This window comes from Strix uralensis, chromosome 12 (genome assembly GCF_047716275.1).
Source record: "Strix uralensis isolate ZFMK-TIS-50842 chromosome 12, bStrUra1, whole genome shotgun sequence".
In the NCBI taxonomy this organism is placed as follows: Eukaryota; Metazoa; Chordata; class Aves; order Strigiformes; family Strigidae; genus Strix; species Strix uralensis.
The window spans coordinates 17,862,723-17,876,019 of NC_133983.1; the positions used below are offsets into that span (position 1 = coordinate 17,862,723).

General features: G+C 36.4%; 1 protein-coding gene across 2 annotated transcripts in view; it reads right to left on the reverse strand.

Moving 5' to 3' along the window:
* The window catches only part of ADAMTS18 (ADAM metallopeptidase with thrombospondin type 1 motif 18), an 80,126-nt gene that overhangs the window by 37,390 nt on the left and 29,439 nt on the right, over positions 1-13,297 (reverse strand). For both annotated transcript variants that reach the window (XM_074881851.1, XM_074881850.1), the window contains 7 exons: positions 9,681-9,880; positions 8,843-8,926; positions 7,819-7,978; positions 7,086-7,191; positions 3,650-3,787; positions 2,037-2,190; positions 906-1,001 (listed from right to left, as the gene is read on the reverse strand). In XM_074881851.1, the coding sequence (XP_074737952.1) occupies positions 906-1,001; positions 2,037-2,190; positions 3,650-3,787; positions 7,086-7,191; positions 7,819-7,978; positions 8,843-8,926; positions 9,681-9,880 (938 nt within the window). The remainder of the gene's footprint in view (positions 1-905; positions 1,002-2,036; positions 2,191-3,649; positions 3,788-7,085; positions 7,192-7,818; positions 7,979-8,842; positions 8,927-9,680; positions 9,881-13,297) is intronic.

Genomic DNA, 13,297 nt, shown 5'->3' on the forward strand with positions numbered 1-13,297 from the left:
AGAAAAAATCCACATTTAAAAGCTCCGGCACTTAACCGTAATAAACGTGAGGTCACCCTTTGAACTCAGTGAGATAGTTCACAGTAGGACAAGGACTCTGAAGCAGGACATCGATCCACACAGTGGTATAAATACTGTCCTAAAATTTGTCCAAGTTCTGAGCTGAAGATCTCTGAGGTACAAATTTTCAAAACTGTTATCTTGGAGAGACATTTTTTGTCTTACTCTTCCCAAAAAATTCCATGTTAATTTATGGTCCTGTGCCATCAGAACCTCAAAACTTCCCATGTAATTTAAAAATAGCCTGCTAAAATTCTGCTAAAATTTCTCCCTTTTATCATTCAATCATGAAACACTGCACAAAGGGAAAATGTGAAATAGAACATTTGTCAGTAACTTGAAAATAAAAACAATATTCTACTGGATGAAACATTACAGCAAAAGAAAGTATTTTGGGCAATTATAGATGACTGTAAATTAGAAGGTTCAACTAAAACAAATAAGGCTCCTTTAGTAGTGATCACTGATGATAAATATGCATGATAGCCTTAGTCTGTATAGCAAATATTATGGTTTAAGGAATGTTTATAGCAGAGTGGAATTTGAAGCCTTGATGTAGCTTCTGTTATAATTAATGGATTTTCTTACTGATTTAGATTTGCAGACATATCTTATTCCATATCTCAAAGGGAGAGGCATCACTCCTGACCATCAGATAGGTGCCAATGTGAGGATCAGCCCTGACTACATGTCACAGTGCAATCTTTTACAGAGCAATCTGGAAGTCCAAGATAGCAAACCTGGAGGGATCTGGATAAAACTGGTTTTGACAGGAACTGGTATTTGATCCAATACAGTTTAAAAAGAAGTTAGAATGACATTGTCCTATTTATAAAAGAACTTACCATACTTAGACCACAAGCTGTTCCTTCCGCTGCTGGCATGAACTTTGTCTCACACCTATGACCCACTTTGTGACACCAGAGAGATTTGCATATATCCTGAAAAGGAAAAAGTGCTCACCATAGTACTCATAATTCCCATTATCCCCTGGTGTTTTGAAAGAGTAACAAATGATACATGCCTTTGCTACCTTAAAAGCCATATAAATTTTCTGAATTTAGAAAATCCAGGCTTTAAGATTCATAGCACAGCCATATCCTGTATATTGCCATCTTGTTTATGCACTGCTTCACTATATAGTTTTTAAAACTATTTTGAGTGTGAGACTATAATAGAACAAAAACAGTGTTAAAAAGGTCAAGGCTAAAATTCCATCAAGATTACAGGGACTAATAATACTCTGAAGAGACTAGTTTTTCTAAAACCTAGGAGATATCTGGAAACAGTCTCTTCACAGTGCTGTTTACTCTCTCTTCTTTGTTTATTAGCTGTAGAAGAAACACAGCTGCCATTACCTGATAAATGTGGTTAGTATAAAATAAATCAAAATACTCCAGGATAATAACAGGAGTAAAAGAAATTACAACACTTCTTCTCAGAATGAGCACTCCAGATTATTTAATAAAATGTCTTCTCTGAAGAGGTCAGCAAGGAGTGTAGCAGTCACTAAAATAATGAGTTAATTTAAATTAATATTTCATCACAAAGTCGAGTATAAGTTACATTTTTATTGTTCTAAAATAACCCTATAGATCTTTTCCAGACTTTGCTGTCAATGCATGAGTAGAACAAAACACAAGAAACTTAGTCCTTACCCCACACCCCATGCAAGTTTTGATCAAAACTCTACTGCCTGCCAATTTCCCTTAGCATAGCAGGCTATAGAAGCTCATAGGCTTTATGTATTCAACTGCACTCCTTATGACTCCTTGAAAGAACACATTTCCTTCTGAAACTCCCCTGGGATTGTGATATTCCTCAAAAGAGGCCAGTACCTTCAAAGCAAATTGCCAAGCAAGATAAGGTAGAGAAATAGTCCAGGCCTCTGAAGAACACTGTATTACTTGTACTTATTTAGTGTACTGCAGTTCTCTAATGTAATTTTAACTTTTCAAAAGTATATCAATAGGTACCTTTACAAAGCTGAGGTTGCACAGTTTTGCTTTCATTCCAAATTGCCATTTGCACTGGGTATCAGCATCATAGATCTGTCCTGGCAGTTTGTCAGGGTATTTATACTGTCCTGTTTGCTTAGGTTCATCAATCAGGCAGGCAGCTTGAGCTGTACTATAATGAGAAAGTATATTAATCATGACTATGATCTTTATATCAAAATATTTTAATTTGCTACAGACCAGCAAAAACACGTAATATGGTATACAGTACCTTTAACTAGCTTTAGAGGTATGCAATGAAATGAGAATATCTGCTTGCAGGAACCAAAAGATCTTGATATCTTGTTGGTAGCCTGACCTGCAAAGTTTTAAGGAAGCAGGAATTTCCAGGCTTTGGGACTGTTGTGACAACAAGAAAGTATGATGTCAAATTCTTTTCCTCCCTTTATTCCTCTATCACCAAGAGCAAGGTGATCTAGTCTACTTCTTTCCCTTAAATGGATTCCCAAAATCAGGAATCAACAAACAGGCACACTGTCTCATTTCAGCATTCACTTTGTGTGGATTGACAAACAGAGGACTGCTACAGACTGTGTGCTTTGGGTTGGCTATGTTCAGCTTAAAACCAAAGGTACTCTGTGGTCTACTTTTTTCCTTTGTATATGCTTGAGAACCCATGTACACAGAAGGTCACTCTATGCTGGATTTATCTTCCAAGTGTAAGTCTCTTGGACCATATTCCATGTTGGAAGGCTTATCTGACTTTTTACTTTGCAATTTGCTTGTGTACTCAGAATATGTTGCATCATTGTAGCAGAAAAAAATCACTAGAACTCTGTCACCTTTCCTGGCCGCTACTCTTAGATACTAACTTGGAATTCAAGGATCAGATCCACAGAATTATCTAGGTGCTTGATTCTCTCTCCAAGGAATTAACATCTAAAATGCCTGTATTGGATCTGGGTCTTAGTACTGCCTGCACATTTTTTAGTAATCATGTATGGTCTACCATGTACAACAAACAAAATAAAAGGAAAGTTGTACAGGGCTGCAATTCTGATGACATTAAACATAGACCAAAAACCAATTCCTTTAAAAGCATCACTGAGTAATGCCAACATGCTGGAGAAATAATTGGCATCTTTCACTTTTTCCTTTTTTTCCCCCCAGAAACAGTATATGAAAAATTTAAAATGTTCTTACCCATTATACGAGCTAGATCAAGAGAGAAAATCCAGTGAGAAAGGCTACTAATGTTAATTTACATTTTGTAATGACTTTGGTACCACTGCGTCTGCCCTCTTTTGTGTTCACTTCCTTCTAATTCTCTAATAAACCTAGCTGCTGACAGGAATGCCTGGGAAAGAATGATATGCCAGTCATTACTGCCGGATATTCATGAAGGGTGAAATTCATTCTTTTGAAATGAGGCAGGACAAAAACACTTATATGCCATACCACCTATACGCTTCGTAAGTCCAAGTGTGTGGGCTCAAATAGCACATTGGTTTGGGCACATTTTAAAAGAGGTGAATTTCACACTTAAGCAATTTTTATGTCTGTTCAAGAATTCAAGCCCGGTTACTAAAGATACATTCCCTGGCACCGGCCCAAATTTACATCTGACCTACCTGAGAAATTTGTTGAGATACTGCCTGCTGCATACAGACCAAGAAAACACTCCATTGTTTCCTGTGAGTGTGGGAGACATAATATTACCCTCAGCTTTTCTACAAGGATTTCCTTCTCCATCATGAATCATACCAAAGCTGAAAAGAGAACCAGGCATGAGAGTGAAAATCTAGATTAATCACAAGCAAGACAAAATTTGGAGCAGAAGAAACACTTTCTGGGTAACAGTTCTATGCTTGAACTCCACAGAGAATGTGGAATTCATCCCTTTCATTCCAAAGGGATGAAAACATATGCACCATGCAAATGAACATTAGTATGAAACAAGCTCTAATTAATAGCATTCAAATTTTATTGTCATCACACACTTGTCTGATGAGAAAAAGATAGTCAAGTTTCAAGAAGACCCATACTGGTGACGCACTGGAGCTCTTGTGAGCTAATGACAAGACACTGACACATAAGTACCAGAGCTGCAGATTGTGTCAGAAGTTTTACAGTTTAACCATTTCTCTTTTCTGAAGGAGAGATGTTTTGTGGTGAGATGGATGGAAGTAGTGGATCTCATGTTGAGTCACACTTGCTTATAAATCTATGGGCTTAAAACATGCATGCAGTCTGAGCCTTTCATTGCCTAGTGATAATGCCTGTTAACATAAATGGCGTGGAGATCAGAATCCAGGGAAATATCAGTGTTACACAGCTGTAGGAATATAACATGACTCTCCTCCTAATAGGAGGGAAGAACTACATAACTGCATTCAATCTGTAGCAAAAGAAGTGGGATTGAATGAATAAAATACAAGGTGTAAATATAAAAATATGATTCTTTTTCTAATTTTGGCCACTAACTTGCAATATTATCTCAGCCAAATCACTTTCTTTTCCTCGCCTGTTACACACCGTCATTTACTTTGTCTAGACTGTAACCGCTTTAGTGGGAATACTGCCTCTTACTGGGTGCTTTGCTTAGTCTGCAGCATCATGAGGCCCCGCTTTCACTAGGAGAGGTGTTAGGATAATATAAAGAACAATAAGCAATAATAAAAAACACGTTAAAATGATAAATTATGGGGGACTTATGTATATAATAAAGCTAATTTTCAGATTTTTTCCTTTCACTGCTTTATATTTACTCACTGTACAGGACATCTGTGAATTTCAATGTGTTTTGAATAGAAATTTCATAATCTGTTACTTCAGCATTGTAGTACATTGGCAACTTTATGAATGTAATCTGTGCACGTGCAGGGAATATCTAATTTACTGGACTCGATCCTCTACTGTTATAAATCATTGCAGGCTCATCAGAGTTACTGCATGTGTTGCCACCAGCTGAGGCTCCAAACTTGCTAAAATATATAGCTCCTTCTATAAATGAACAAAAAAAGTCCCAACTGAGCTAGTGTTTTAGAATCCTTTAGAAAATACTAACTTTATTCACATGCATTGCAGCCAAAGAATCCACAGTTTATATACCCACTGACACGATGGGTTCTGAATTCCCAAAGGAACTGTTAAGCTTTCAGGTAAAAACACAAACTGGTTAAAGAATACCATAAAAATGTATAACAATGGAAGTTACTCAGTGGATCACAGAGTATGATCTGTACAATATACTACATTCTCCTACTGTGAAATCCTTCCGTTAATATATTCACAGTGGACCTCAGCACCTCCGAGGCTGTCACAGGTTTTTTTTCTTCCAGGAATCTCTGTATCAGAGAGACCGAATTCTGTTGTTTTAGATAGTAGGTAGTCTCAGGAACATGAACACGAACAAATTATTTTTTCCAGGAGATAAGATGCATTTTAACAGACATGAGTAGGGAAGTATATCAAAGAAAGGCTGAATAATAGAAGAATCAAAGGCAGTGATGAAAAAGAAAAAGAAAAAAAAAATCCAAGCATAATCTCTCAAAGCAAATAATAAAATAAACAGGAAGGAAGGAAATTAAGAGACTAAAGGGAATAATTCTTGAGAAAGAAGCTATGGGCCTGATTCTCTCCTAATACTGATCGAAGGGCATTAAAAATGTACTGAAGTCAGTGAAATTGCATTAGTGTGACAGGAGGATCAAACACTATATATTTTACATATTTGGTCCCATTGAAAGCATTGGCACAATTCCCACGGGCTTCACTAGTAGCTGGATTATTCTTTAATTCCTTGTTGCCCTTCAGATGTACAGAAACCTGTGAAAGGGTCATTCATGTAGACATTAGGTCATAGTATATACTGTAGAGCATATTTGTACAATGAAAACTAAATAGTCCTGATTCAGTCATGCAGAATCGGAAGGATTCATGCCTTAACCAAACATTGCTTTTCAAAGATATTCTGTGCAGTAATGTTACTGCACAAAATAAAGATCCTAGGCCCACATTTTATCTGACCCTTGATTTCAGGTTTGTATGACATAAAGAAACTAAACTTCTATACTTCCAGTGGTTAGACAGGCTCCAGCTTGAGCTACGTTAAAACTGAAAATCAAAACCATGCAAAAAGTTGTGAAAAAGTAATTAAAAAATATCTGGGGAAAAAAACAGGAGAACAAAACCTAATCATTTTCTTTAGATTTAATTCAACAATTCAGAGAATAGTTTAAGCTCCATGGAAGATTATTACTTGTTTGAGAGACAGCAGGTTCTTTGGAAAATTACAGTCTTATTACCATAGAAATCAAATGGGAATGCAATGAATACAGATACAGAAAGGCAGAAACCACCCCAAAGGTTGTTTTTGGCCAATTCATGCATTAAATAGGTAGAGAGAATAAAGAAGGATAGGTTGAATGGAATGAATGACTCCCAGATCCTATGAAACACCGGGTCTTCTGGGAAAGGGATCTCTAAGAGACTTGGAGAGATCACTTGTCCATACTGTAAGGTGCAATGTCCTTTCTCTTTTTGAAGCAAGCATACTGATATGAGAAGCAATTTGTCTACTAGAACATGTTAGCAGTGTGGAAAGCTTGTCGATTATTGTTGTCAGCTTTTAATTTTTATTCTGGTTATCACCTGGAATATATAAAATGTCAAAAAATAAAAATAGGAGGAAAGCACCCTGGGCAGCTGATTCACCGTTTCATGCTAAAGGACACACCTCTGAGTGAAGAGTCTTGACTCTGTCCTAAAATTGCCTATAGCTTCCCATCAAATTAGAAACAGTTGTGAGGTACCTGTATCAGAATAATGTCCCTCCACCTATGGCAGCAAAATCAGTCAAAATCCCACAGTGGTTATTTTTATGATTGTTGAAGAGATGATACTTAATAAGGCCAATGCATTTGCTGGATGCTCTATATGTTCTTAATCATTATATAGCTCTCTATAAATGATCCATGTTTAACTGATTTATATTGACTGGTGCTATGTTTCCATTCACTTACATATTTATTTATAGAAGGAGCATGTAAGACTCATGAAACTTACTTGTGTCCAGATTCATGAGCAATTGTAAAAGCCAGTCCAAGGCCTGTATCTTCATTAATGGTGCAACTACGGTATTTGCTGCACATGCCACTGATAGGTGCAAATCCTGAAGGAAGGAAGCAGTAGAATAGCTTGTTCCTCTACAGAATTCCAAATACATGTATCATCTGCACTGGTCCTAACAAGTCAGTCTACTGTGGTGCATGAAGATAGTTGTCTACTTCATCAGGTTTATCATGGAGGAATTACAGCAGATTTTTATTTGACAATAAAGAGACTCCGGTATAAGAAGTATAAATCAAAGCTAATCTCCCAAAATATACTTTACTTGTAAAGATTATTCTTTCCCACCTTATGTGTTTACTGCTCCCAAATTAGGGAGGAATCCCATTCAAAAAGGGCAAGTAGTCACAAAAAGAAAAAAAGAAAAATCAGAGTGGCTCAGAAATATTCTCAAAACCAGAAATATTCCTTGGAGAGGTGACAATCCAAAAGGATGTCTTCAGACAGCTTATTTTGCCACTTTTTCTGTGGCAATGATACCAGTAATACTCTTTTTCTTCTAGGTACCTCAAAGACAAATATGTAAAAATAATACTGTTCTTTCCTCTTGAAGAAGGCTAATGTTATGTTCAAAAATGGACTTCTTTATTTTAAAACATTTCAGTCTCTATGAACCAAGATGCTGCTGTTGACACCCATGAGTTTATCAGCATGTGTTTTTATATCATACCTAAAGTATCACAGGGCTCATTTTTCCAAGAGCAGATATCAAAACCCGTAAGCAAGATGGCATGGTCATGGCGCTTTCCATTCTTCCCAACCAGAGCAGACTGCCATTGACAAAAGCTGTTCAGTGACTGGTCCGCATGGTGGTTAATCAGTAATCCACCCTGTAGATATTTCACACAGAAATAAGGTGCTTCCATCAGTACTTGAGAAAAGTGATTGAAAGAATAGGAGTCGGTTAGGGAAAGGGGAATTACTTTTTCATATTTGTTCTACATAAACTTATGTATTCTCATGTTAACTGCCTGTGATGACCAATTCAGCTAATGGATCTATTACAGCTGTAAAATAAAACTGCATCTCTCCACAGACACACTGATATTGTCAAAGTCAGTGGTAAGAACTGCAGTGTACAAATGTATTTGATTCCTGATGAAGCTGAACACTAAACTATTTTCAATCTTGTGATTAAAACGTTTAGAGATTTCTGTGGAGGAAAAGTATTATAAAAGTAGATCAACCCATCACAAATTTCTTTTAATCAAAAGAGATTTTGTCTTCTTTTGTGTCAGCACCCTTGGCAAAAGAATTGGCTCCACTCCCACCTTTGGTTACATGCTATCTTCTGTTTGGGACCTTTGACTCCTTTCCCCTTCTGATCACCACATCCTGGAATGTCCAGTTCAAAATCTATTTATTTATTTATTTGAATAATTCTTGAGTAGAGTTCTCATTCCAGCCATTTCTCTTCAAGAAAATGCTGGAAATTGTTAAGTTTTATCTTACTGGAGCATTTCAATGTTTCTAAAGAACATTCATATGAAATTAAGATCTTAGCATCAAAACTCAAGAAACAGTGAAATGCAGAAAGTGATTTTAGAGGTTTTTATGATTTTAATCATCTTCTTATGCTTTATGTCTTAAGAAACCTCTAATGAAAGTTCATGTACATAACATGGGAACCCCCAGTGTTTCCTGTGAACAGTAGCAAATGAAGCATGCCACACAAAAATTCTGACACAACTTACAGGCTCTTGTTCCAAAAGAAGAAGGCTCACAACAATAATGTTTATATCACTTCCAATTGTTCCATCTTTAAACAGACTAGAGACCTGCAATAATTATTCAAAAGGAAATATCATCTACATATATAATACTTTTTTTTTTGGATAGACTAAACATATGTATTGAGTTATTGCACTGGGCTTCAATTTTCAATACAAATTAATGGAGTTATATACGTTGTGCTATTAATCCGAAAGAGTTTAACCCAGAAGAATTATGCCCTAAATCACTACACTCATTCAAAAATCTTGAAAACCATCTGTTGATTTCAATGGGCTTTGTTCTGTCCTTGGTCTCCTGGATCAACTGTAATCAAGTTCAAAGTTCAAGTTCAAGTTTTGTAGTACAAAACTAAAGAGCAAAGCCACAAGGGAAAACATATTTCTAGTTAAATTATATTATTTTTCTCAAAACACATTTTTGCTTTCTCAAATAAACTTTCTTTCCAAGGAGAGACATCAGACAAAACAGACTAAGCTTCATGATACTAAATTAAAGTTTCAATTTCAGAGTATCTGCCTTTTTTTTGTACTACACAAGTAGTATTTTAAGACTTAACATTTTAAATATTTTCCAATTTTTTTTTTCTACCTTACAGTACTGTTGCCAGAGCTGTGATAATCTAGGTATCTGTCTTTAAAGAGGTTTTTGATACAAGTAATATGTTAGATGAGGCTTGAAGAAAGGCTTGTGTAAGGTGCCCCTGCTCTTTTTGATATTGCTATTTGTCTAATGAAAGATCCTACTCTGACATAACAATATTCCACAGGGAAAACATACTTCAGTTACACCACATCTTACCATATTCATAACTGTTAAAATATATGTTGTTACATTTTCTTTGCCATGTTTCTCTAACATTTTTTTATCCGCCACAACAAGGGTTTCAACATTTAGACTTCCATTTTTCTGAATTTTAGCAGATGATCTTTTGAACCTTGCAGAAGTCCCATATTCATCTGAGCGAATGTATGTCTCTTCTGTGGGTGGCTTAGGTGCATCTAAAAGGAAATAAAACTCAGTTTTGGAAAGGGTTCAGATCACCCATGAACAGTTTCATCAGAAAATGAAGTATCACAGGTTTAGAGTCTTAGATTATTTTTACAGCATGTGATTTAATACTTATGGCTAAGTTCTTGTATATTTATCAAAAAAGACCTGATTCATTCCTGAGGGAAGGATGGCTACAGGGAGAGAAGGAAATGGGAGAACCATATTCATATGCAATAAGCAGTTTAAAATAAGGAATTAATCTAATAAAATGGTAGCATCTGTGGCAAAAAAATACACACAGAACTTTTAACAGAATATCTACATTTTTCCTGCCCTTTTGATAACTTCCTGAGGTGTTTGGCATGTGTTACTTACATAGCAGTTGGTAAAAAAGTCCTTTCCACAACAGATGTCCACCATCAGTACAGAAAGCAGACACACACCACAAGTAAGATTCCTGCCAGCCTGCTATTGTGATTGACATTAGCCTTCTATGCGAATTTGCCACTGAGATTATTCCTGCTGGGAACATATTTATTTAGCATAGGGAAATGTCAGGCAACAGCAAGGAGGGCTTGACAATGGGATATGCGCATCCAGCCCGTAACACCCCACTGCCAGGGTGCACTTTTTCCCTCTGTGCTTGTGTAGCATGGTCAATGGCATGGTTAGAGGATGGTCTCTACTCCATTTCTTTGTAGAGATAGAAAATGGGAAAAGAAATATATGTCCTATATCCTACTATGCTCCTGTTATTTATAGCTTCTTTTGCATAAACCTACACTGTCTTTGCATAAAGAATTAACTCAAAGGCCACTTTAACATACTATTTGGATAACAATAGGATTTGACACAGGATGTAACATGACACAAGTGAGGGAGCCCCAGGTAATTAAAAAAATCCTGCCTTTGCCTCATCAGAATGTTATTCCAATGACTGAGCTAAAACAGACGCTACTTCCTTCCATGCCAAGCTGGGAAATCAAGAATACCGTAGAATGCACAACAGTTGTCTGCTTTCATGAACTAAGTCACTCTGAACTAAATTTAACATTGCAAGTGACTGCACTAGTAAGTTTTTAAAATATATCACTCATTACAAACAATTGTCCTTTACAAGCTCAGAGAACTTTTCTCTTCTGGAAGCACATCAAGACATGAAGACATGCCTCACCCAAGAGTGAAGTGTTCAGTTCAAGGCCCATCAGTTTCCATGTACTATTTTGAAGGCAATACAACTTCAAGGCATTTGACTCATAAATCCATGTGCAGTGGAGTTTTGCTCTTGAATTAACTTCACTGCTACTAATAAAACCTAAGCAGCAGCAATGTTTCGAGCATGATTTACCACCTCCAGTCCAGTTAATTCTCAGGATCTAAAAACATTTAGAATGTGGAGAAGAGTTTGAAAGATGATTAACGGGCTTCTCTAGTGCTTACAAATTGCCAGCATATGAAATTTTAAAAGATGGTGAGTGGGACAAGCTACTTCTATGACACTAAAGTGCCAGTGTGCTCTTCCCTCTTACTGTTCAGCAAAGTTGGATTCTTTCTTAGGTTAGGATAAATTAACCTTAACCAGGCAGTGTTAAGAGCAGAGGACTGCCTTCCGTAAGACTGCATTCTCAAGGCCTTTGTTCATTCAAGCTGAAATTTTCTATTCCAGGTGACTAGACTGGATTTTGCTGGAAATTTAAAACTGATATGACTCCAGATCAATATAAAAACTATATATAAAACAATATAAAAACTATATATAAAACAAATGTTTATATAAAACAATATAAAATCTAAAAATTTTTTAAAAAAGAAAAAAGAAAAGAAAAAAAATGAAGAAGAAAAAAGTCTCAAATACTCATAGAAGGGGTGTTGCCTTTACTGGAGTGATGTTTTCTTCTACATCCTATATTTGCCCCTACTCAATTAAACAATCATATGTGATTTTATTTGTAGGACTGCATTCAGTCAGTGAACATGAGAGCGACTTGTTCTACAGATTAACCAAGGCTGAATAAGGAAATAGGTTGTTGTTTTTTAGAATTCCTCCTTCCTTTCTCTCAGAAGGTTACAGGTATATACTGCATGAGGTGAAAGACTGCAGGATACGAAAAGAAAGAGTTTCATGGTTAAGGTAATTAAATGCAATCTTGCTTAATCGGATCCTAACAGTGTATCCAACACCGAGTTCCTAAGCAATGATTGGTAAATCACTTCTACTAAACTCATCACAGTTGGATGCTAATTGCATGTTCTTCATTTAGCATAAACCCAGCTTGAATATGCAGCCAAGAACTCATAACTGTAACTGAAATTATTGAATATATAGATACACATACACAATTAGAGGATCATATATTCTGATAAGTATTTTAAAGAAAAACTCAGTTTATCAATTTGGTACGCAGAAGCAATGGTTATTTTTGACCTCTCCTGTGTCTGTGCGTCCCATTTATAAGACAGGAATAATGATAATATCTTCTCACATCCCAGGAGGTTATGAAAATGCAGTGTTCAAAATGCACTCATTTATTATAGGGATAAGCACCACATAAAAGCTCAAGAGGACATGAATAATTCTGAATTTGGACAAGCAGTCACAGGGGGTACAGTAAATAAGGCACAAGACCACAGTGGACAATGCAAATAAAATAAAAGACTGTAGAGCAGACGAGCTAACTTAGCACCATTACCCTCTGCTCTGAAGCAGGCAGCAGAAAAACCAGACAGGAGGGAAAGGGAGTATGTAATGAGGTAGTTTTGAACTGCATCAGATTGCAAATGTTTACAGGTTGAATGATAGGCTTGTGCATTTGGCATTTGATGTCTAGCTTTCAAATCTAAGGAGAAGGATTTCTGAAGAAGCAATCAATATTTAATAAGCAGTTTTCAACCCTCAGATAGACCTCAGTCTCAGACAGCCACCTTTTCCACTACCCCCTTTCTCATTCCTTCCCTTCTATTTGTTTTCTGTTTCTTCCTTAGATGCCTTTTGGAAAAGAAACCTGCTCATTTTCTCAGAACTCAAGTAGGAAGTTGGAAGAATATAACTGGACTGAGACAATGTTTTCAATACTGTGTGCAGTCCTGGAGACCCTCATTAAAAAACTCAGCTCAGAAGCAGATCAGCTTTCAAAAAGAGTCAACTGAATACTCTAAGTACAGATATAGGGTCCAAGGGGGCTCTAAAATGTTCTGCAACTTGAGGGCCTAATGAAGGACTCAGAATAGACCTTGGCAGGATAATATATTCCAATATGTTTTTAAGAGGTGGCTCCAAAATCTTATTTAAACAATTTACATGGGAGGTTCTTTTTGAAGATCTCAGTTGCTGAAAATTTCATTATCAGATGGTGAGTTCTGAAAGACTTATTCTCTATCCTCTCAGAAATTAATGATTTGGAAGACTTTTTCTCCATCTACAAGCC